Source organism: Phocoena phocoena, chromosome X (genome assembly GCF_963924675.1).
Source record: "Phocoena phocoena chromosome X, mPhoPho1.1, whole genome shotgun sequence".
Classification (NCBI taxonomy): Eukaryota; Metazoa; Chordata; class Mammalia; order Artiodactyla; family Phocoenidae; genus Phocoena; species Phocoena phocoena.
In genome coordinates, this window is record NC_089240.1 from 111905121 (window position 1) to 111928352 (window position 23232).

General features: G+C 41.3%; 1 protein-coding gene across 2 annotated transcripts in view; it reads right to left on the reverse strand.

Moving 5' to 3' along the window:
* Nucleotides 1–23232, reverse strand: part of HS6ST2 (heparan sulfate 6-O-sulfotransferase 2) — a 286715-nt gene that overhangs the window by 59992 nt on the left and 203491 nt on the right. Inside the window, exon 3 of one of the 2 annotated variants that reach the window (XM_065900688.1) lies at nt 16453–16485. The exons of the other annotated variant lie outside the window; for it this stretch is intronic. Within the exon in view, the coding sequence (XP_065756760.1) occupies nt 16453–16485 (33 nt within the window). The remainder of the gene's footprint in view (nt 1–16452; nt 16486–23232) is intronic. 2 annotated transcript variants of the gene reach the window in all.

The following is a 23232-nucleotide window of genomic DNA, read 5'->3' on the forward strand; positions in this document are numbered from 1 at the left end:
GAGCTAGTTAGTACAAAAGCAGAGATTGTCTTACCTCCTTAAGAGACCTAAGATGATCTCAGCCTCTACCTGCCCATCCCCGTGTGCCCCGAAAACCTCTAAGTCACGTGTTTAACACCACATCACGTGTCAGTACTCAGGGAACGGGTCTGCAATGAACGCACAGGTCTTATTTTACAATCATGTTCCCTGAAGAAAACTGACGCAGCCATCACAACATTCATTTAACGTGTTTTAATGTAATCGATTGTTTAAAAATAAGACTCCTGCCTTCATTCCACAAACATTGACTGAAAACCTACTGGGTTTCAGGCACTAGGCCGGTCACTGGAGACACGATGATGAATGAGACAACAGCGCTGAACTCCACAGCACACAGTCTAGTAAGGGATGCAGATGGTTAGAAAATAACCCATCTCTTCTTCCACCATTTGACTGAGTTGCTCTCTTAAGAGATCATCAGTGACGGCCTGCTGGCCAAGTCCAGTGACCTCTTTTTAAGAATCAGCCTTCTTGGCAATCTTATTCCTGTGACATCTGAGGAAAGACCTGATTGAATTTAAACACCAAGCCCTGCAAATATCTAGAGGAAGAGCTTTCCAGGCAGAGACAAGAACAAGTGCAAAGGCCCTGAGGTAGCAGCAGGCCTGGTATGTTTAAAGTGAAGCAAGGAGACGGGTGTGATTACAGAAGGATGGGCACAGGACAGAGCAATAAAATATGAGGTCAGTGAGAAAAGAGGGGCCAGGCTATTGCAGGCCTTTGCAGGCCATGGGGAGGCCTCAGTCTTGTATTCTTTGTGAGATGAAGTGCCACTACAGGATTCTGAACAAAGGAGTGACAAAACCTGAATTAACATTTTCAAAGGATCTTGATTTCAGCTTGACTGCTGCGTGGAGAACAGGCTGTAAGGGAGCAATGGTGGAAGCAAGGGAACCAGCCTTTGACAGTGACCCATGTAAGAAATGATGGTGGCTTGCTATGGAAAACAGTATGGATATTCCTTAAAAAACTGAAAAGAGAGTTGATCTCACCATATGATCCAGCAATCCCATGCCTGGGTGTATATCTGGAAAAGACGAAAACTCTAATTCGAAAAGGTACATGTATGCCAGTGTTCATAGCAGCACTATTTACAATAGCCAAGACATAGAAGCAACCTAAATGTCCATTGACAGAGGAAGGGATAAAGAAGATGTGATGTGTGTGTGTGTGTGTGTGTGTGTGTGTGTGTGTATGAATATTACTCAGCGATAAACAAGAATGAAATAATGCCATTTGCTTGTGCAACATGGATGGACCTAGAGATTGTCATACTGAGTGAAGTAAGTCAGTCACAGAAAGACAAATATCAAATGATATCACTTATATGTAGAATCTAAAAAAGTGATACAAATGAACTTATTTACAAAACAGAAATAGGTCCACAGACACAGAAAACAAACTTATGGTTACCAAAGGGGAAAGGGGGTCAGGGAGGGATAAATTAGGAGTTTGGGATTGATAGATACACACTACTATATATACAGTAGATAAATAGCAAGGACCTACTGTATAGCACAGGGAACTATATTCAATATCTTGTAATAACCTATAATGGAAAAGAATCTGACAAAGAACAGATATATATGTATGTATAACTGAATCACTTTGCTGTACACCTGAAACTAACACAACATTGTAAATCAATTATACTTCAGTATAAATAAATAAATAAATAGAAAGAAACGGTGTCTTGGAAGAAGATGCAGAGGAGATGGTGGTGAGGGAGGTCAGATTCCAGATCTATTCTGAAGGCAGAGCAGGCAGAATTTGCTAATGGATTAGACGTGGCCTGGGAGAGAAAAAGACACATGAAAGATACTCTGAGGCCTTGGGGGAGTAGAGGTGCCACTTACTGAGGTGGGAAAGATTGTTAGAGCAACAAGTTTTGGGGGAAAGCCAGGAGTTGGTTTGGGGGCAGGTGAAGTTTGAGATACCAATTAAGCTTCCAGTGGCAATTGGGGCTGAGAAGTTGGCTCTACGAGTCTGGAGACCAGGGGAGAGTTCAGGCCGGCGATGCACATGGAAGCCAAGCCTGTCCTCAGCCTTCCAGCGTCCTCTCCAAGCAGACTCCATGTGCCTCGACTGACGTCCTCAGCCACATAGTGTAAGAACAACCTTGCCTGAAGCCAGCCTGGCGTCCTCACGCATCTTGCCCACCACCCTGGCCTTTGTTCTCAGGACTCGTTTGGCCTGATAAAGCGGGAGTTCTAGTGATGGCAAAAGCTGCTTAAGAAAGTACGATATTGATGGGTGCGATGTAGATCCTGTTTCCCTGACGAGCTATCTTTCACTGAAGAGACACATTATTGATGAAATTTCTTTTCTTCTAACACGTACAAGCAGCAGAATATGAAGATCTGGATAACTTCAGACTGGAGTCTTAGATGCCACAGAGAGACCAACATTCAATCAAATTCATCTGGAGGGGGACCTACCATCAGGACATGCACCCTCAAGTTAAACTCTTGGGCTATTATTTTAGGGGGAGTTGGTAAATCGTAAGCAAAGCAAGAAAATCACAGTGTTTTGCTTTTTGCATAAACCAACGAAAGTGAAATCAACCACATACTACAACCTGTCTGGAGCCTCATTTTTTATTGCACTCAATTTGTCTTCTAGGTACCTGGTTAGCCCCTCACTAAAGTCATTTGCTGGCTGCTGGGAGCTTGACAAGTACTAACTATTCTCATCAGCTCCCCAACCCTGCAAACTAGATTCACAAAATTAAAAGTGGTAAAATTGGAAAGCCTGGAGAACACAATGTGTTCCAAATTATCCACAGAGCTTTAGAAACACAGACAGGTATGCAGACAGAGCTGGGCATGAAAATGCATGGTAGGTTATTTGAGTTTCCTCATCCTCAAGTGGTACTAGCCCCTCCCTACACGCCCTCCCCCCCATAGAAGGTTCTGTTGGGGGAGCTGAAGTAATGGTCATATGTACAAAGCCTGACATCTGAGTTCTCCTTCCATTTGGGTATGAGAGGTCATTTACAGATCCTCACATAGCTACTCTTCTGAGCCTGTAGAGGAAAGAAAGACGGCCATACCAGTCAGAAAACGACTCGACAGTGGCCCTCAGAGGGCTAGGCCAGTGCCAGGAAAAGGAAAGCTGCCAGTTCCTCAGATCATCATGGCAGTATCAAAAGTGAAAAGAGGATTCTGTGGATCTGGCTGGTCCACTTTGTAATTCAATGTCCATTGGCCCACCCTGATATTGGCCTTATCCTATTTTTGTGAAGCCAGCAGACGCATGCTTGCAGTCAGTCAGTCTGTCTGTGTGTACACCTGTCTGTGTGTATTTTCTACCTACCCACCTGCCTGGCCTTTTCATTTCCTTAGCACCCAAAAGTAGAACTAGAGAGTTGGTAAGTTCCATAGAGTCGCCTTCTGGCACAACCCCTCGTTTTACAGATGGAGAAACCGAGGCCCAAAGAGAAGTGACTGAACCAAGGTCTCAGAGTGATTTTAACAGCAGAATCAGAATGTTAATCCCAAGTTGGCTGATTTTCAATTCTTGGTCTTCGTCCATCTCTGACTCAGCCTCTTGCTGCTTTGTTCTTCTTCCTTTCTTTTAAAAAAATTTTTTTTAATTGAAGTATAATTGATTTACAACGCTGTGTTAATCACGGCAAAGTGATTCAGTTATTCACATATCCTGTGATAAACCATAATGGAAAAGAATATAAAAAAATTAAAAAATAAATTTTACAAAACGTCTTCCTTTCTTTATCTCTGCATTTCTGCTCCTCTCTCCGTCTTTGTCTCTGTCTCTCGTACACACAAGCCTTGGGAAATTAATCTTGGTTTGGCACGTGCCTTACTTTTGCAACATTTTCTCACAAATGCTCACATCCCTATAACATAAATACTTCGTCAACCCCCATTAATTTACTGCATTGTCTCAGCTCCAAGCTTCAGTCATGTCTTGGTAATATCTCCTTTTGCTAAAAAGGCCAAACTAAGCACCTTTATTATGCCACAGATGTTGCTTTCACCTGTGGGATTATTACGACTCAGAAATATGTCAAGGCTAGTTACCTGAATTAATTTTTATGATACCTCTTCTACCCCCAAGTTGACCCCGACCTTAGAGTATTTAAAATACTGTGCATATTTCCCCATGGCAAATTGAGAATCCACTTTTAATTTGATCCATACTTTTCCAGTGTAACTTGTTGATAGTTAAAAAAAAGAAAGAAAGAATATTGCTTGCTTTTTCATCCCCAATTGAAAAAATAACACTATAATCTATTGCATATTATACACAAAACAGCTTTCAACTTGAAAAGTCACAAAAACAGAGAGAATACTCTCTAGAGGTTTCACAAACCCTGGAGAATGTGACTTGCCACTTTCTGTTTTCTTTGAATTTATATGAGAAAGGAAATGAGCATATTTCTTTGTGACGGATATGGTTTCCAGTTGTTGTCTGTTTTAGATTATAAGCTCCCAGAAGACAGGGCTGTCTTAATCCTCTGCTCAGTGGCTATTTAGCGTTTGATGTAAACAGGCAATGAATCTGCTTTTGCCTCAGCTGCAGTTGCTGCTAGAAATGGAGCTGGTGTTGCAAAAAGAAAAAAAAAAAGAAAATCAAGGCTGGCTTCTCCCAACAGGTCAGCTGAGGGTTACTCTGACCCAGTCTGATTCTGCATTCAAGGACAAACTCTAGAATATTCCTTATAAACTCCACTTATTTGGAAGCTAGATTTCACAATTCTACCTGCCTTTAAAAATTGGCAAATAGATTTTGTAAAATTGAAGTATAGTTGATTTACAAGGTTGTGTTAGTTTCAGGTGTACAGCAAAGTGATTCAGTTATACATACATATATATCTGTTTTTTCAGATTCTTTTCCCTTATAGGTTATTACAAAAGTAGATTTCCCTGTGCTATACAGTAGGTCCTTGTTGGTTATCTATTTTATGTATAGTAGTGTGTATATGTCAGTCCCAAACTCCAATATGTATGCAGGTGAATCATACCAAGGCTGCAAAGAGATTTATTTCAGGTAAAGAACATGAGCGTACCTGCTCCATCACTTGCTCTCATAGAATAGTTCCCTCAGTCACTTCTGACCCAATAGCCTCAACCTAGCGCAGACTCTTTAAGGTACTAACCGTGTACCTTTATATTAGCATGCGCCATATTCCGTCACACATTTATTCCTGTCTCCCCAGTTCGACTGGGCGTACCATAAAGGTAGCATCTCTCTCTGATTCACCTTTGTGCCCTCAGTGTCTGGCACAGTGTCTGGCAGAGCAGTTGCTCAAGTGGACACCCCCAGAGCAGATCAATGCTTTTCAAAGTCAGGGGCTAAAATGACACTAAAGATGCAATTAAATGGCAATCATTGGCTTCCTCCCATTTTACAAAACCATCTTTATTAGCCCTCTTTACTGAGGACACAATCAAGATTTCTAGAACACATGGAATCACTAAAGAGAAGTGGACACCACTTACGTTAGCACAGGAAGGAGCACACAAAGGGTTTTCGGTTCTCCTATCATGGCTTCCTTCATCCGTTCATCTTAACATTGTTGCTTATAAACATTTTCTTTTTTTTTACACTCAAATTGATTATACCTCATCAAAATGGTATATTAGCATTCTACAGATTTATTTGATACAAAATAGCATAAATGAAATTTCATTTTATTGGGGCTAATAAAATGAAAGGACTAAATTATAAGCTGTCATCACCAAGTTTCATGCATTACAGCTGTATTACATAGTATGAAACATCTCAATATTTATTTTATATCCCACTCCCAATCCTAGGATAAATTTTACCAACACAATAGTTAAAGTGCATTTGCCAATGATGACAAGGATTAACCAGAATAAAAGAGAAGCAGGGAAATAGAGACAGTGCTATTGATAGCGAAATATGCCTAAATAATCATTGAAGGACAGTACCCATTGCTTGACTCCTTTCACTGCATTTAAAAACAAAGACGTGTAGGGCTTCCCTGGTGGCGCAGTGGTTGAGAGTCCGCTTGCCGGTGCAGGGGACACGGGTTCGTGCCCCGGTCTGGGAAGATCCCACATGCCGCAGAGTGGCTGGGCCCGTGAGCCATGGCCGCTGAGCCTGCGCGTCCGGAGCCTGTGCTCCACAACGGGAGAAGCCACAGCAGTGAGAGGCCCGCGTACCGCAAAAAAAACAAAACAAAAACAGAGAAGTGTATAGCACTACTCAGCACAGAATGTATTTTTATTGGCACTCAAAAAATATTACATTAAGTACATATAACCCTCATTTGGGACCAAAACTATTATCCATCAATTTGATCTTCCATATGAGACCGGGCTCCATGTCATTTTTGATGTTTCCAAAAATCATGTCCACTCACAAAGGATAAAATTTGTCCCCAGTGAGTTTATTCCAAAGATGACCCATTCCCTATCTAGCACTCTGCTTATTTCTTTCATAACACCTATCACAATCTGGACGTGCTTTATTGACTTGCTTACTTTGGATGGTCTGTATCCATCACCAGAATGTAAACTCCCTGAGAGCTTTACCTGTCTTACTCAGTTGTCAAATCCCCAGCACTAAGAATAGTGCTGGTTTATGGGAGGTGCTCAATGAATATCTCTGTAATGATTGAACAAATTAATTACAAATAAATCTTCAACTACAGTACTAGACAATCACCAAGCTGGAGGTCCCCTCCTGGCTCCCCCAAATCTACTGATGGCCATCACCTGTTTCCTTCAGTCTCAATATGACTGAGTGCCAACCACATTTGATTGCAGGTGATGAAAAGAAGTGAACAAACGTGCCTATTGCAAAGAGGTGAAACACCTCTTCCATGAGAAGAGGAAATCAGAGTTCTTGTGCTTGAGATTGTTATAGGACAGAAGGTTGAGAAAGGGGACCATCCCCTAGTTATTCTGTTTTCACTGGGCACTCAGATTAGACATGCAGTGCTCTAGCACTCACGTTCATGTAGATTGAATTTAAAGTCGACCTCAAGAGTATTATTTTATTTATAAATATTTTACTAGCATTGTAAAATAGACACTGAAGGTGCTCATATAGAAAGGAATAAACGAGGCTTACGGAACTTTCCGGGTGGATGGCTTAACGTGAGGTTTTACGATCACTGAGTATTAAACCACATGGCTCTTCAATGATATAACATTGTATGGTTTTCAGGGAATCTTCATTCAAAGCTTCTATCCTGTCATCCTATTTCATTTTCTCAAAAAACATACCAGCATTTAAAACTAATTAATTTTTGAGGTTCTCTTAGTTTATTTCACCCTTATGAATTTCAGAAAACCCTCAGTGTTTCCCACATAACCAGAAATTGTCTCATTAATTAGTCGAGAAAGGTTATTTGAGCAAAAGAATATCCCAGTGACTATTTTCCCCTGCATAGGTTCAGAAGGTAGGCTATGGTCTAAAAGGTGTTTGTGAAAGCACCACATAATGTTCATTTCTTCCCTGTAGCTTTTATTCCTTTTCATGCAAACAAGCTGTAATGGGCTTAAGAAACTCTTTATTTTGCCTCATGCATCATCTCTGACATTGTCAAATCAATTCATATGAAAAAATAAGAGAAAGACTATGCACAGGCTCCTCATAAAGTCTTATGCACATTTACATGTTAATATAGGAACAATCAGTAAAGGCCACTAAAAGGCCCACTTATGCCCGTTTAGAATGACTCTGACTTTCCACAGTTGTACATGAGCAGCCTTCTTTTAGGGCTCCCGAAAAATGAACAAGAATTCCCAGAGAGGGCTTCCCTGGTGGCGCAGTGGTTGAGAGTCCGCCTGCCGATGCAGGGGACACGGGTTCGTGCCCCGGTCCGGGAGGATCCCACATGCCGCGGAGCGGCTGGGCCCGTGAGCCATGGCCACTGAGCCTGCGCGTCCGGAGCCTGTGCTCCGCAACGGGAGAGGCCACAACAGTGAGAGGCCCGCGTACCGAAAAAAAAAAAAAAAAAAAAAAAAGAATTCCCAGAAAAGAGAAGGTAAACTGTGCCCCGTGGCGAGCAGAAATAAAGTTGGAAATTGTAAAAGCCATGAGAAAAAGACCAATGTGCAACCAAATGCCGTTTACACATGGTGTCTGGCATACCCAGGGCCCAAATTATGAAAGTTGAAAAGTTTGAAAAAGTTGAAAGCCTTGATGAAGCCCCTTTATAATTCCAGCGTCTGGCTGATAAGGCGATGCTGAGCTGTCCAGAAAATCAACGGAGCAAATTGGATGGGCAGCCAATGAAAGTGAAGGGACAGGAAGCCCCATGGTGCCACAGTGACAGTCATTTTTTTTCCCTAGGTGCAATTTTAGAATTTCAAAGAAGACTATTTGCCAAATAGGAAATATTTCAACTCTGGAAGGGGAACAGAAATAATCTAGTAATTTCTACCTTGGAAAATAGTGTTCTCCATTTTATGTGCTCATAAGATCTCCTATGATATATAGTTGTACTACGAATGCTCTGGACAAGACAGTGAGACCAAACTAACAGAAAATATTGTACACACACACACAAAAACCATCTAGAAGAGTGAAATAGAAAGACAAGGCAGAGGCAACACACACCTGGAAAAGGATTCAAGGTACTGAGAACCTAAAATAAAAGACATTTAAATCTTTTGATGGAGAAAGGGCTAGAGCTGTAATTAAGAATGAGCATTAAAGAAATGATGTATACACTTAACCATGGAGCCCCAGTCTATAGCCACGATTCTTCCTGTCTTCATTTATTTCAACTGAATCTTGCATTTTAGGCTCTATTTCCGATCCAGCTACTCTCTCCTCTTTGTGACCCTGGACTAGCAGCTGGCCCCAAAGCCTCCAAAATAAATGCACTTTACCTATTCCTGAGGGATTTTGCCCCCTTTCATTGATAAACTTCTGTGAGAATAATGAACTACCAGGGCTGTGAACAGAAGTAGCACCCAGAATTAAACAGCAAAAGCAAGCAAACAAGATTCCCAGGTAGCACAGGTAATTCTAAATCAAGGCCCCGGACAGGATGCAGTTGACCTAGATTCTTGTTCTGAGTCTGCCACAAACTAGCTGTGTGTACTTAGATAAGTCACTGTCTTGGTGGGTATCTATTTCCTCACCCGCACAACATTACAGCCTTTTAATGAGAGCCATACAGTAACTCTCTGTGCTATCTCCCTCACCTCTTTCCATAAGCTCTATTCTTCTTCAGTGTCAAGATACTGTGATGGTAAATCAGAGACGCACTTCTTTGGAGTTTCCAAACCCTCTTGGATCTTCTTCTTCGGACTCCCTGACCACAAAATCAAGCCCAACTTTTCTCTGGACTTTCAGAAGACTGAATTCCTAAAATCTAGTCATGGAGCTGATTCTTGTGTTTAGAACATGGCGAGTATCTGAATAATAAGTGGAATAGTAGCAACATAGAAGGCAGTTGCCAGTGGACTTCAGATGTTGGTGACTTTCTATCTCTTCCACCCTCTCCAAACCCGCGCTTCCTGCTTCCCCATCTTCTCCCACAAAGCCCAGTGCAGCAAATGTAGGGAAGGTGTGGGGAAGTTAGGGAAGGCAAGCTTTCCAACTCCTACTTTAGTTCCTAACTGGGCTTTGGCCAGGTACTGAGGCAGACAGCACAGCCATGGCTGCAAGAATCCTGAGTGGCCCTCTAAGAGTTAAGATGCTTTTCTTGGCACCTAACACACTAGTGGGCAACACCTGTGCCATGTCATTTTGAAGCCAACTTAGAACGCCTTCCTTCGTTTCAGTGGTATTTGGTTCTTTTTGGAGATTTCCTGTGGGCAGGCTGAAAAGACAGTGAATTTTCAGATATTCACATATAAGAAGTTGACAGTTACGTTTGTGGTGTTGAATTGTTGCCCTCGCTGGCAGAGGTTAAAACAAGAAGCAATGTTTTAACTTCTTGTGACATTTACAAGAACTGTAGAGCTGGCTTTTGCTGGAAAACGTATGCTTAATCTACGCAGTTCTGATACACTGGAAAATGTTCCTACACATCCACTTTACAAAATTAAACAGAATGTTGGAAAGAGATCTTGGCCCACGTCTCTGAAAACAACTAATTGTACCACTTTAGAGCTAGAAAGAACCTAGGGATCATCTACTTGGAACACTGGTTTTATAGATGAAGAAACAGGCTCAGAGAAAGGAAGTGCTATGTCTAAGGCCATATAGCAGGGAGACCCTTCTCTTCTGATCCTCAAACTAGGGCTCTTCCCCCCAAAGAAGTGGGCAAAACCAAACGCCACCACAATTACTAACCTTTCATGCCTGTGTTTTTCTTTCAACAGGTAGTTTGTCTTGAGTAACAAAAGTGCTTTGAGTAATCAAGTAGAATATCCCTAAGGGTTAGTAGGCCTATTTACATTCTATGACAGGGAAGTGGGTTAATCCGCCGAATTCTAATGCTGACAAAGATAAGAAAAGTATGGAACAGAAGTTTAACAGGGAGCATACTTTGGGTTATACTTCAGGACTAGCTAAGGGGAGGTGGTCCTAATGACAGAGCGGCCAGGATCAGCAAAATTAGAATTGGTACTGAATCCAGGAAAGTATGAAATAGAGGAAACCAAAGAGCCCATACAAAGTGTTGGTGAAATCTGTACAAAACCAATAAAACAAAGAGCAAACTTCACCTTGATCACACTCCACCCATCCAGTCACTCTCTGTCCACTTTTGTTTTATTTTTTTCATGACATTTATCACTCTCTGAGATTACCTTGTATATTTGTTTATTTCCTGTCTCCCTCCAACACGTGTGCATGTGAGTGTGAGCGCTCGCACACATACACCCAACATGCCCTTTAAGAAACACAAGAACAGAAACCTTGCCTGTCTTATCGTCCCCAATGCCTAGAATAGTGCCTGGAACATAGTAAGTGCTCAGTGGATATGTTTTGAATGAATAAATTTGAGAAAGGTAAAAAATGTTAGACTACAATTGAGGCAAACTGAGAATAAACACATCCAAGACTATAAATTCAAGGATGTTTTTATTATTCTTACTTCCAGTTAGAAAAAGAGAAGTAGGACTTCCCTGGTGGTGCAGTGGCTAAGAATCCACCTGCCAATGCAGGGGACACAGGTTCGAGCCCTGGTCCGGGAAGATCCCACATGCCGTGGAGCAACTAAGCCCGTGCGCCACAACTACTGAGCCTGTGCTCTGGAGCCTGCGAGCCACAACTACTGAAGCCCGCGCGCCTAGAGCCTGGGCTCTGCAACAAGAGAAGCCACCGCAATGAGAAGCCGGCGCACCGCAATGAAGAGTAGCCCCCGCTCGCCGCAACTAGAGAAAGTCCATGTGCAGCAACGAAGACTCAACGCAGCCAAAAATAAATTAATAAAATAAATAAATTTTTTAAAAAAGAATAAGAGAAGTACATCAACATATCTAACTCATTTAGGGCAAGAGGAATAGGAACGCTGGTCAATATGTGCACCATTATTAGGACAGCTTTTGTGCCATGAAGGTCCTGAAGGGGGTGCTGTCACAGTAAAAGGGGAGTGGTGCCATCTACAGATCCATAGCAGGACTTTGGGGCATCACGTTTGGTTTTCAAGATTACAAATGCAATGAGGGATCTTTGGGACCTGAGGGTAACCTTGAAGGGGACTTTGAAATGGACAGCTGTGTCCAAGAACACTTGGATTTAAGATTTGCAAACAAAGGGCCATGCCAAATTTCTAAAGAGGAAGCTGGGGTGCACCCAGGAAGGCAAGGAACTCACCCAGTTTTCTAGACCATTACAATTTGCAGGGTCTGATGACCTCCACATATTCCATAGGGCAGTAATTCAACTGGGAGGGATTGTACTTAATTTTGGGAAGGAGGGGAATAAGGTCACCCTCCTTCAAAAGGAATATTGTCCCTGGTGCTAATGCTATAAGCTAGGTCTGTAGCTTCTGTAAGAATAGTTCATTTAGAAAGAATTCTCCTAACAATACGATACACATTAACCAAGATTTGTCTATCCCTCTGCTCTAAGTTTTAGGTTAGACATAATCATTCCTACTCTGAAACACAGAGAGCCAACTTGAAATGTAAAATCCCAAAGTAATTCAGTATTTGCTAAATTTAAAGGAAGTAATCAATTTCTAATTGGAATTTATGCACATTCCTTTCCCACTTTAGCGCTGTCTTTATTTCCCTTAAGTTCCTCTTTGGTCATTACGATTTTCAGCAGGGTTGTAGTCATTGAATAACCTGTCACACACTGCAGATATTTTGAGACCAAATTAAACTCTCAATGTACTTGCATATAACTAAAGAAAACTGTATTAGACACTTCAGGACAAAGACTCTGTATGTTCTGTATTGACAGCCTGTTGCTCCACAGAGCGTGTGGCATCTAGTAGGTGTCCAGTAAATATTCGCAGAATAAATGAAGGAAAAAATCTATCTCCCCTCTGATAGAATTATTTTCACACATTCAAAATCTCAGGTATATCTGACCAGGCATGTGTGTATGTGTCTATTCCCACATGCTCATCCTTCAGGATGAAGGCATTATCCGTCCTCTGGGCATGTATGTTTTGTATAACAAAACACCGAAGCAAGATTCACCATACAAACTGTCCCAAGAAAGATCACTTTAATTAACATTTCCTCAAACATACCAACATTCCAGTACCTAAAAACCGATCTCGATTTTCATTTAGGCGAGCTGTTCCCTCTTCCCTAGAAAACATACACCTTTGAAAGTTTCCATTGCCAATTTGTATCTCCAGTTCATAACAGAAATTCACAGTTAACTTGTTATGCTTTCCCTGGAAAGCTCGGTTTGAACCACTTTGCTAACTTAGACTACTTTTACTTCTGCTCAGACGACTGCCCGCGACTCTTAATACTTCTTGAAGCTAGATTCCCCCATCTGCATTCCTGAGGCAGAATGACAAAAGCCAGACTACACTTCAGCCTCCTAGGACATCCCGCCCTGGAGATACTCAGCAGGCAATTGGAAATTGGAATTAGCCTGGAGCTCCGGAATAAGTTAAGAATTAGAGAGGTCAATTTGGGAATCATTAGTGTAGAGGTGAAAGGTGAAGCTATGTCAGGAGATGAAATTACCCAGAATGAGAGCATAGCAAGAGAAGAGAAGCAGATCAATGACAGGACCTTGGGAATTGCTTCATTGAAAGGGGCGGGGGAGGGGCGGTGAGGAGGAACGCTGTGTACGTGTGTGTGTGTGTGTGTGTGAGAAAACAGATCCAACAAAGGAAACTTAAGAAGTGTTGAGAAGAAGACAGGAGGTAAACCAAGATAACTGAGGAACGCTTTCAAGCAAGAGAAGATGTGCAAAAGTTCCATAACCTCCAAAGAGCTCAAGAATATTGAAGCCAGAGAGGCCACTGGATTTTGAAACATGGTGGTCACAGATAGCCTTTGGGAAAGCAGTCTTTCGGGTGAACTCTGTGTGCCCATATGCGGATGTGAATAGGTGTATATGCACGTACACCAAACCACCAGAAGACGAAATATTAGTATTGAAGGAGGCTGGTACTGGGTGTACCAGACAATGGTGGTAATAACCACTACCATTTATTGACTGTTTACTATGTGCCGGGAACAGAGCTAAGCACTTGATATGCCCGATCTCAGTTGGATCCCTGAAATAACTCTATAAGGTGTCTACGTTTTATGTGTGAAGAAACAAAGTCCACAGAGGTTAAAGAAATGACTCAAGGTCACACTGCTAGAAAGTGGCAGCACCAGGATCAGACCCAAGGACAGTTTGACTCTAAAAGCCCATACTCTCAATCACTGAAGTAACACTTCCATATGCTGACCTTAGCAAGGTAATCTGTGCATGAGGGGAAGAGAGCTGATACATTGGTTGAGTGCCTCCTATTGCCAAGGGCTTTGCATAGGACACCACCTTTCACATATATACCATCAACATCAGGCAAACTGTATAAAGGCATATTTTTAAAAATCTGATTCACTTTTTTGGAAAAAATAGTTGAAGCTGTATGATTCCAAAACAACCAGTTATAATTCAAATGTATTTACTACAATAGCTCCCAAGGGTTCGAAAGTTAAAAAATAAAAGTGTGGCATCATTGATTTGGTGGTTGTTACTGATATTCAAATTACTGACAAACTCATCTGAAAAGTGAGGGAATTTCACAGGATAATCTTAAAGGCCTCCTCCAGCCTTGACTTTTTATGATTCTCATATGCAGGTCTAATGTCAATAGTTTTAAAGGTATGGAATATGAAATAGAATGTAAATGCAGCAGCAGAACTGGTTTGTATGTCAGTATCCTTTTATTCCTTAAATTTATAGAATTTATAGGGCCCACTGTTAAAATATTATAAAAATAGTCCTTGGTTGTTTGTGGCATTGACTGCTAACTTAAGTAGAAGCTTGGAAACTCCATCACAAAACGATACCCTGAAAATCCAGCCAAATAATTTGCTTCCAACCAACTGCAGCCCTTACAATACGGCTGGCTATAGGAAAAAGAGAGAAAGAGAGAGTGGCAAACACCCCAGCAGTTAATGTTTTTGCTGTCCATAGAAAAACAAATGAGGTTCTGGTCTGAAACAATTAGCATCGCTGTTAATTGTGCACGTGTGAAGCAATAAGGCAAGGCGTTTGGGATGGCTCCCACTGATTGTTCCCTTCTTTCTCTGGATTAGAAAATCCATTCAGACAACTGAATAACAGCAAGCATTTATGCAAATTGTTAATTATGAGGCAGAGATAATCATAATCTTGTATATTTATAAAAGTGCATGTACAATGGGGATTACCAAATGAATTGTTGCTTTATTATTTTACTAGTGGTCGAAAAACATACTAGCCTTGCAAATAGCTTTCATACATCATTCAGTCCACCAGAATTAAAAATGGCCCCCATGGATGTTTACCAAAGTCAATTCTTTTCCATCTCACCATCTGTATTCCTCTCTTCCTTTCTCACAAACTAAGAGCAGGTATAAATTATTCTGATAATAACTTCTGGTCAAACTGATCAGCCCCATAATAAAAATAAAGAAATAAGTGAAGATTTGCTTTGTAACATAGCAAAACTGTTAGAGAGAGATGATTCTGGCATGGAGCAAATTTCAAAACAAAAATAAAACAAAATTCTCAATATTTTACCTGTGAAAGCCATTATAGGAATAATAGTCCCTAGGTTAATTGTCCATTATCTTAATGGTCATCCACTCCATTTTATTTTACAGATGAGGAGGTCAAGGTTCACAGCAGACATAGGACTTGAGCAAAGTCACCCCACTAGTTAGTGGCAATACCTAGTACTCTTGCCACCATGACACATCCAATCTCTGATGCTTAAATGCCCTCCTATACTAGTATTGTGTGATTAGCTGTCTATGTGTGTCTGTACCATTTATCTCAATGAATTTTAATCTGACTACGGAATTAAACCCTGAATTTACTCTTCTTAGATGTCAAATAAATCCACTGAGGCCCTGATGGGAATATGGAAGGCCAGCTACTGAAAGCCGAACTGGGCATCTAAGATATGGTCAATCTGCTCTATTTTAATGAGTCTGCCCAAGTGGAGGAATCCTAAGGCTATAACCTTTGCTCTTCCTGAGCTATCTGGCTAGGGAACAAATGATGTCGGTGGGTAGGAAGAGAAAGTAGAGACACTGGTAAACCTTTATGGAGCCAATAAGCCTAGAATAGGCCAAATACGGTACTGGGGTGCAGGATGACCTTAGAAGACCACGCGCCAAGCAACGAGAGCCACATTTACAAATGGCTTACAATTCTCACCGCCTCTTCAGCACTGACGGCGATATGATGTCACAGCTTGTGGCAACAGTCGTTGCCTGGAAAGACACTATTCGGTCGCATTCTCAACAGCCCCTCCCCCTGACAGTTAGGAACTTTCCTGTGTTTGATTAGACTTGCTCTGCAGCAGAGTTTATGTCACAAAGGCCCCTGGCCTACGGGATTACTCTACCTTGCAAGTCTACATATGTACATACTTTACAAGCCCCTGATATTTTCCAGTAATTGATTTCCCTTCAATAAAATGCTGACCTAGGTGTTCCCTAAACCACCATCCAGCCTAGTGACAGGCAGGTGGGCCTGAAGCACCATGGAGAAAACTTTGTTGATGGTGGGGTTTTCATAACAGAACACTCTACTGTGTCATCCAATGTCAGCAAAAACGAAAAGAAGCTAGTAACCTACTGCCCAGCTGTCTGGGGTGCTGGCCCTGAACTTCCATCCCACTTCTGAACTAGGTCAGCTTTATAGCTGAGACTATAAGCTCCAGTAGTTTCAGCTGTTTTAAACTAAAAAAGAGCCCTGAAGAGAATCTGTCCAAGTGGAAACCGAACTATTTATTGTATGGAAATTAAACTGATAGGCAATGGCAGAGTCTATTTATTCTAGCTCACTTGGGTTCAGTTCAGCTAAAGATCCATTGTCACTTACCTTGCTGCATCTAGAATCTGAAAAATCCTCCACCTGTTAAAGGAACAGTAAAACCAGGTGCTAGCAAGAGCTTGGTAAGAGAGGAATTAAAATAATAAAAGTTTTCCATTTTGCTTTGATAACATATTTTTCCAGCTTTCCAAAGCGCAAGGAAACAGCTCATGGATGGCTCCCCAACTTTGCTCCCCACTAGCTCCTCTCATGTAGTGGGGGATTATGAATCAGAGGGCTTAAAGGGGCAGGGCAGCACTGAGAGCCAGACCTCTGAAGGGCTTTGGGCTGAGAATGATAGAGCCTCCACTCGGTCGTAACTAATTGCATTCCCCTTCACACATGCGATGGCAATCTAAGCAAAAAACAAGTCGATAAACCAAAACCCAGACCATACCAAACCAAGCACTGTGGCATCACTAACACAGAAATGCCTGATTGAAAGAAGCTAGGAGGAATTTACAGGGATTTTTCATACCATCAGGGATATATGAAACACAAGTAACAAAAGGAAAAGAAAAGAAAGAATGATTAGACTTTGCGGATGCTTTTCAAACAGTTGAAAATTCAAAGCACACAGAAAGTGATACATAAATCAGCACTAGTTCCTTCCACCCAAATGCAAGACATCCATCAAAGTAAGCAATGTCTCTCCATTTAAAAAAATACTCATCTGTTTTCATAATATATGTCTTAAGAGTCACAAAACACCAATTCTACTACGTGAATTTCTGATATCGGCAGGGACTGGGAAGTTGTGCACGGGTCAATTGCTAATTTGAGAGTTCAAATGGGCTCAGTTAGCTTTTTGTTTTACTATATTAAGCATGGGATATTATAATGTGGTAACACTTTTGTGCCCATAGCGAGTTATATGGCCTGGATATTTTCTTGGGAGAAGTATTTCTTTACATCAAATATATCTGGAGGCTTTAGGAATGAGGTAAGAGAGACTTTTCATAGCACAACTAGCAGCAGAGGCCTTGCATCAGCATTTGAGAAGCAATATGCAGCTCTTTTATCATCAGTTCTTGGCATGGCTAAGGCCCCCTTCCCTAGTTCTACGAGTTGTTAAGACTGGTGGAGAAGCAAGTGTTATGAAAACAAAAGTGATGTAGTTAATGACATCAGATCTGTTAGACAAGACACCTCCATTAGCTGACTCACCATCCAGGGCCCAATGTGATCCTCTTCCATTCCGGCCACAAGAAAGAAGTAATCTAGAGTATTCTGGCCTACCCCACGACTCAGTTTCCCTACACAGTGAAGAAAGGGTAGTACCCCTTCTACTGCACTCAGGTTCATGAACAAAATATAATACAACTTTGGGTGAAAAATAAAAACAACAACATGAAAACGTAAAGTTATATGTTGAATCTTAGTGCTAGAAAATTCCAAAGTCAAATATGTAGCCCTTTCCAAAACTATAATTTTACTTTTGCTGCATTAATAGAAATCCTCAAATAATATAAGTATGTACATAATTTATGTATATTGATGTCTATGGGGACCAGAGCAAATTTAACTTTGCCTCTTGAGATTTTTTTAAAACTTTCTATGTAAGTTTCTCAATTGTCTATTAAAGTTTGCTCAGGGATTACACTTTTGGAAGCTCATTGCCTTACCTGGGAGTCCAGGTTGCCGGAGGTGGATTATTCAGTGGTGATCCAGGAAGATATTACAGGTGCACCAATCAAAAGGGTGGGCAGTCATCGGAAGTGAATCAAATGCCATGAGGAAAAAGATAAAAAGGAGAGGCATGCTGATTAGAAAAAAAATGAATTAACTTTACAAGTCCATTTTACTTACACGTACACACACACACACGCACACACTCTTTGGAAAGGTTCTTAAATGGAATCTTCTTAAAAAGACCCTTTAATAAAATGAAAGGATAATTATGTAATGTGATAGAGGTGCTAATTATCACTACAACAGCAATCATATTACAACATATAAGTGTATCAAATTAACACATTGTACACCTTAAATTTACACAATGTTATGTGTCAAATATATTCAATTAAAAAATCACCCCCCACAAAAAATGTGTCATTTATTATGTGACAGGCATCATTATAGGTACTTAAGGATACGGCAGTGAGTAAAACGGACGCAAATCTCTGCCTTCACAGAGTTTACAATTTTGTGGAAGATGTTTTTATACCATCTGTTTGGAAAAGAGTTCCACAGAAATATACTATATGTTATGAACTCTAGGAAAATGTTTCTCCTAGCTTTATTTCTGTCTTTATGTATGGAGAACATATCCACTGGCATCAGATTCAACATCTGTATTAGAAAGGCTTCTCTTTCTGATTGGAAGGGACATTATTTCTTTTCATGATTTCTCCGTGTGGAAACTTCCCCCCGCCCCCCACCAAAGGCTGTAAGTCAGGTTTCTTTTTAGTGAGGCCATTTGCTGTTCATAGAATTCCACGTGCGTATACCTTGAAATACTGTGAAAACAAGAAGTCTCTAGATGGCAGCTTCATAATACTGTGGGGTACCACATCCCAGCAGGGTTTTTCTCATTGGATGCTCTAGTGTTCTGTACCACTCTGAGATTGGACTCATCAGCCCTCAGCAAGCCACCTCTTGAGAAAGCAACAGCAGGTGGTGGACAAAAGGAGCTGTGCTTCTCATGCCCATGACCCAGACACTGGCTGGAGAAGAAGCAGTAAGAGTAACCTTCTGGACCAAGGTTCAAGATGGGACCAAATATCTCTCAAGTGACAGCTACTACCTAAAGGTTAAATTAGCAGGAAAGGAATAAAGACACAGACCTATTAGAGAATGGACCTGAGGATATGGGGAGGGGGAAGGGTAAGCTGTGACAAAGCGAGAGAGTGGCATGGACATATATACACTACCAAACGTAAAACAGATAGCTAGTGGGAAGCAGCCGCATAACACAGGGAGATCAGCTCGGTGCTTTGTGACCACCTAGAGGGGTGGGATAGGGAAGGTGGGAGGGAGACGCAAGAGGGAAGAGATATGGGAACATATATATATGTATAACTGATTCACTTTGTTATAAAGCAGAAACCAACACACCATTATAAAGCAATTATACTCCAATAAAGATGTAAAAAAAAAGCAGGAAAAGGAAAAGATGAAAATGAAGGGAAAACACACACACACACATATATACATATATATATATATATATATATATATATATATATATATATATCAGTGGAAAAATGGGAATTGAGGGGGAGACTTGGGAGCCCCCAAAACTCCAGATAGGTATTCGTGCTAACTAGAAACCTCAAATGATGACACCTACCCCCTGGCATTTGGATTCTCAGGGTAGGTGCTTAATGCTTCAGAATTTAAAAAGTGAAGCTTTCTAAGCACAGGGAACTATATCCAATATCCTGGGATAAACCATAATGGAAAAGAATATAAAAAAGAATGTATGGATATGCATAACTGAATCACTTTGCTGTACAGCAGAAATTAACACAACACTGTAAATCAACTATACTTCAATTTTTTTTTAAAAGTGAAGCTATCTATTCACTTTGACATTAAGGATCCAAATTAAGATGTAGGAAAAACAGGATGATGTAAAAATCCGAGAGCCTCTGCCTAAAAATGTGGATTTCTGGTTTCTAATCCTGTTTTGCCAATGACTCATTTGATCTTGGGCAAATTCTCTTCTCCACTCTCTCAGGGAGCCATATGAAAAAAGGGATTTTCACAAGGTGGTTTGTAAAAATCCTCCAGTTCCAATATTTTTGTAATTCTCTAATAGCTTTGCCTTTCATTTTGGTGCCAAGTTAGTTAAAAGGACAGAAATCTCTAGTCGTTTTCTCAGTACAACATGCCATTAGTAGTTCAGAGAGCCCAGAGCCCCACAGTCTGAGCTCACAAGTAGATGAAAACGTGGCCAAAACAATAACAGCCAAGTTGAAATGCAGCCGATCATCATTCTGTCCAGGGAAACAGCTTTGTTTATTTGAAATAGAGAGTGGCTGGTTCTCTAGGATGGAAAAGTTCTACAAGTAAACTTAACTGAGAATAACAAGGAAAATCTAATTGATAAACAGCTAACACCCACCCGCCCTTCTCTTTCTGCTGGTGCAGCTGCTTCATCTGCCGGGAGCCTGGGATGTTGGCGACTGTCAATTAGCAGAGACCTCCACAGCCACACTCTCCCAGATAAAGGCTTACATAGATGCTCATATTTTGCAAAGGGTGGTTAAAACAAAACAAAACAAAAACCCACCAACACTGTTTTGGTCTGATGGCAAATCTGTGGCAGACAATACACTCTGGGAACCAATTACCTCCCACTGTTCCAGGGCTGCCAAGCAAACGGCCGATTCAAGCTCTCTGATTTGTGATACTGGATTGGTTTGCTCCCATACCCAGAGCTGCTGTGCCCTTGATCTCCCACCTTCTTCCCATGTAGGATGCCCTTCCACTCTCATCCTGGTCTGACCTAATATACTGCTGCTCAGTTACCCGCCACCTCCTTTTGTATCTTAGGCCACATCCTCATTTGGTATCTGAAGGCCAAATACAGTATACGTTATTCTGTATGTTGAATCTGGTCCCCTAAATGGGAAGGTGTCCTACACAAAGTCCCAGGTGAAGGACTCTTACTCTTTTGTTGTTTTTCCCAATTTTTATATTTTTATTGCTAATTACCATTAAGTACTTTTAAAATTGTTTATTGAAATATAGTTGATTTACAATGTTGTGTTAGTTTCAGGTGTATAGTAACGTGATTCAGTTATACATTTTTTTAGATTTTTTCCATTACAGGTTATTACAAGATATTGAGTGTAGTTCCCTGTGCTATACAGCAGGTCCTTGTTAGTTATCTATTTTATAGAAGGACTCTTATTCAAACTGGTGGGGGGAAATGCAGAAGCCAGATGAAAGGCCTGGATGATTTTTAAGGCCCTAGGCAAAAAAAAAAAAAAAAGCAACTCGTCTTCTTTACTTTAAAGCTACTATAAAAATGATGCCTGGCCTCAACCTTTTGCTCATGCACAAGCCTGAGAGGCAGTGGGGGGCCGTGGAATAAGCCTAGGTCTCACACAGACTGGGTTCTAGTCCAGGCTCTTTCACTTACTAATTGTATGATACTGCAAAGGTCCCTTAACCTCTCAACCTTGATTTCCTCATCTGCAAAATGGGAACAAGTATAGTACCCACACAAGTAATGATGTTCAACATATTTAACAATCAATACGGTATGGGCACTGGCCAATCAGAAAAGAAGCCAACTGTCAACACCCTGTGTAGACAGGACAATGCATGCCCCAAAAAGTGGTCGTGAGGATTAGATGAGATCATGTCTGGTACGCATGTTTGGTAGCAAAGTACCACGTCCAGGGACAGAACTCAATAACTTTTGTGCATGATTATTTTTATCCAGGGAAGAAAACTAGTAAGAGAATTGTCCAACAGTATTTTGAGTGTAAGGCAGGCCAGGGTCAAGCCTCCTAGCCTCCTGTGGCTGAGCTCTCTTGCCACCCTGGGAACACAGGCAGCTTTTCAAAGCCACAGTTCAAGGATATCTACATGTACAAGGCCATGTTGAAAGCAAACATATTTATTGTTATGGGGGAGGAGTATCCCCCAATATGCATGTTCTATTGTTTGACAACTCTGCTTTCTTCCTCATTCCATGCCATGCCTACCAGAAACTGTGCAAACTCCAAGAAAGGGAGCTCTTCAGAGTCTTTCTCAGAAGACTAGAATCCAGAATATCCTTTCCAACATTTACTCTGTAAGTATTTGCTTTCATCCCCTTTGGCACAACTCTGAGGCCTCCTGAGTTTGTCTTGACTGCTCCTATCATAATGGCCTCCTTCCCCCCAGATACTAAATCTGGCTTCCAGACCCATCCTCCTGGCCTACTTTCCCTGACAGCTGACAAGATTTCAATCCTATCCTTGCCTTTGAACAGGAACGTTTTAAGACTACAGAGTCTTCTAGATCCACAGGAAGGACCCTCTAAAAAATGGTTCAATCTCCAATCCCATGACATTTAGAGAGGACATTTTAAAAACATGTTTATTGGAGTATAACTGCTTTACAATGGTGTGTTAGTTTCTGCTTTATAACAAAGTGAATCAGCTATACATATACATCTATCCCCATATCTCCTCCCTCCTGCGTCTCCCTCCCACCCTTCATATCCCACCCCTCTAGGTGGTCACAAAGCACCCAGCTGATCTCCCTGTACTATACGTCTGCTTCCCACTAGCTATTTTACATTTGGTAGCGTATATATGTCCATGCCACTCTCTCACTTCGTCCCAGCTTACCCTTCCCCCTCCCCGTGTCCTCAAGTCCATTCTCTGTGTCTGCGTCTTTATTCCTGCCCTGCCCCTAGGTTCTTCAGAACCATTTTTTTAAACATCTTTATTGGAGTATAATTCCTTTACAATGGTGTGTTAGTTTCTGCTGTATAACAAAGTGAATCAGCTACATATACATAGATCTCCCTATCTCCTCCCTCTTGTGTCTCCCTCCCTCCCACCCTCCCTATGCCACCCCTCCAGGTGGTCTCAAAGCAATGAGCTGATCTCCCCATGCAATGCAGCTGCTTCCCACTTGCTATCTGTTTTACATTTGGTACTATATATATGTCAATGCTACTCTCTCACCTCCTCCCAGCTTACACTTCCCCCTCCCCGTGTCCTCAAGTCCGTTCTCTATGTCTGCAAGAGAGGACATATTTTTGATAGGGATTTGTCCCCATACCTCTCCATTTATACCACCTAAATACACTATATACAATACAGTGTAGAATATATAACA